Source organism: Eimeria mitis, genomic scaffold, assembly GCF_000499745.2.
Source record: "Eimeria mitis Houghton genomic scaffold, Emh_scaff155, whole genome shotgun sequence".
Taxonomy (NCBI): Eukaryota; Apicomplexa; class Conoidasida; order Eucoccidiorida; family Eimeriidae; genus Eimeria; species Eimeria mitis.
The window spans coordinates 7,353-8,635 of NW_013569740.1; the positions used below are offsets into that span (position 1 = coordinate 7,353).

A 1,283-nucleotide genomic window follows, 5' to 3' on the forward strand; every position below is an offset into this window, starting at 1 on the left:
ACTACCGAAACGACTCGCGGGCTGCTTCAAGCAGCAGCAGCAGCAGCAGCAGCTGCAGCAGCAGCAGCTGCAGCAGCAGCAGCAGCAGCAGCAGATGGTGGGGGGAATGCAGAGCAACGGCAGCAAGATAGACTGCTCTATTGCCTCTGATTTTTTATCATGCAGCAGCAGCAGCAGCATAAGCAGCAGCAGCAGCAGCAGCAACTACAATAGCAGCAACAGCAGCAGCAGCAGCAGCGACAGCAGCAGCAGCAGGAGCAGCAGCAATATGTTATATATTCCTGCGAGTTCTCCTTTGCTGCTGCAGTCTCCGTGGTCCATTGGTGCAGCAGCAGCAGGTGGTATTCGTTTGCTGCTGCATGCATATGGGGCTTATAAGGAGCCTCTTGCTGCAGCATTTGACGCTGCTGCTGCTCTGCTGCTGCAGCAGGGTTGGGGTTTAGGGTTTATACATGCACGGGGGGGTGGCGACGCAGAAGGAGAAGAGGCAGCAGCAGGCAGGAGCAGCAAGAAGCAGCAGACAGCAGCAGATGTTGCTGCTGCTGCTGCTGCACTGCATGCACTAGGATTCAGTAATCCACATAATACTGCTCTTGCTGCTGCCTCAGCAGGGGCTGTTGCTGCTGCTGCTGCTGCGCTGCTGCTAGCAACCACACCCACTGCACGCATGTTCACCCCCAAACACCAGCAGCAGCAGCAGCAGCAGCAGCAGCAGCAGGCGCAGCAGCAGCAGCAGGAGGAACAGGAGCCACAGCAGCAGCAGAACCATCTGCATTATCATGATGAGCAGCAGCAACAGCAGCACCACCACCACCAACAGCAGCACGACCAACAGCAACAGCAACAGCAGCAGCAGCAACAGCAGCAGCAGCAGCAGCAGCAGCAGCAGCAGGGTTTATTTCGTTGCTTGCTGCTAGACCGCCCCTTTGTTGATGTCTTTGCTGCTATGGCAGACCCCCTGCTGCCTCTAACACAGCTGGAGACAGATGAGTGGGGCTGCATGCATGCAGACAGCAGCAGCAGCAGCAGCAGCAGCAGCAGCAGCAGCATGACAGCAGCAGCAGCAGCAGCAGCAGCAGCAGAGGGGTGTACACAAGAAGAAGATCCTTGGGCTGTATGGACAGCTCTAGCTGAGGCGGAAGCTGCTGCTGCTTGCTGCAGCATATCTGCTTATTGCTGCTACGAGCAGCTGCTGCTGCTGCAGCAGCTGCAGCAGCAACAGCAGCAGCAGCAGCAGCAGCAGCAGCAGCAGATAGAAACATATCTCCCTTCTCCTCTTCCTT

General features: G+C 57.1%; 1 protein-coding gene across 1 annotated transcript in view; it reads left to right on the top strand.

Annotated features, from left to right (window-relative positions):
* The window catches only part of EMH_0000910 (uncharacterized protein), a gene marked incomplete at both ends in the record, with an annotated part of 3,041 nt that overhangs the window by 1,567 nt on the left and 191 nt on the right, over positions 1-1,283 (top strand). Inside the window, one exon of the mRNA XM_013495384.1 lies at positions 1-1,280. Within this exon, the coding sequence (XP_013350838.1) occupies positions 1-1,280 (1,280 nt within the window). The remainder of the gene's footprint in view (positions 1,281-1,283) is intronic.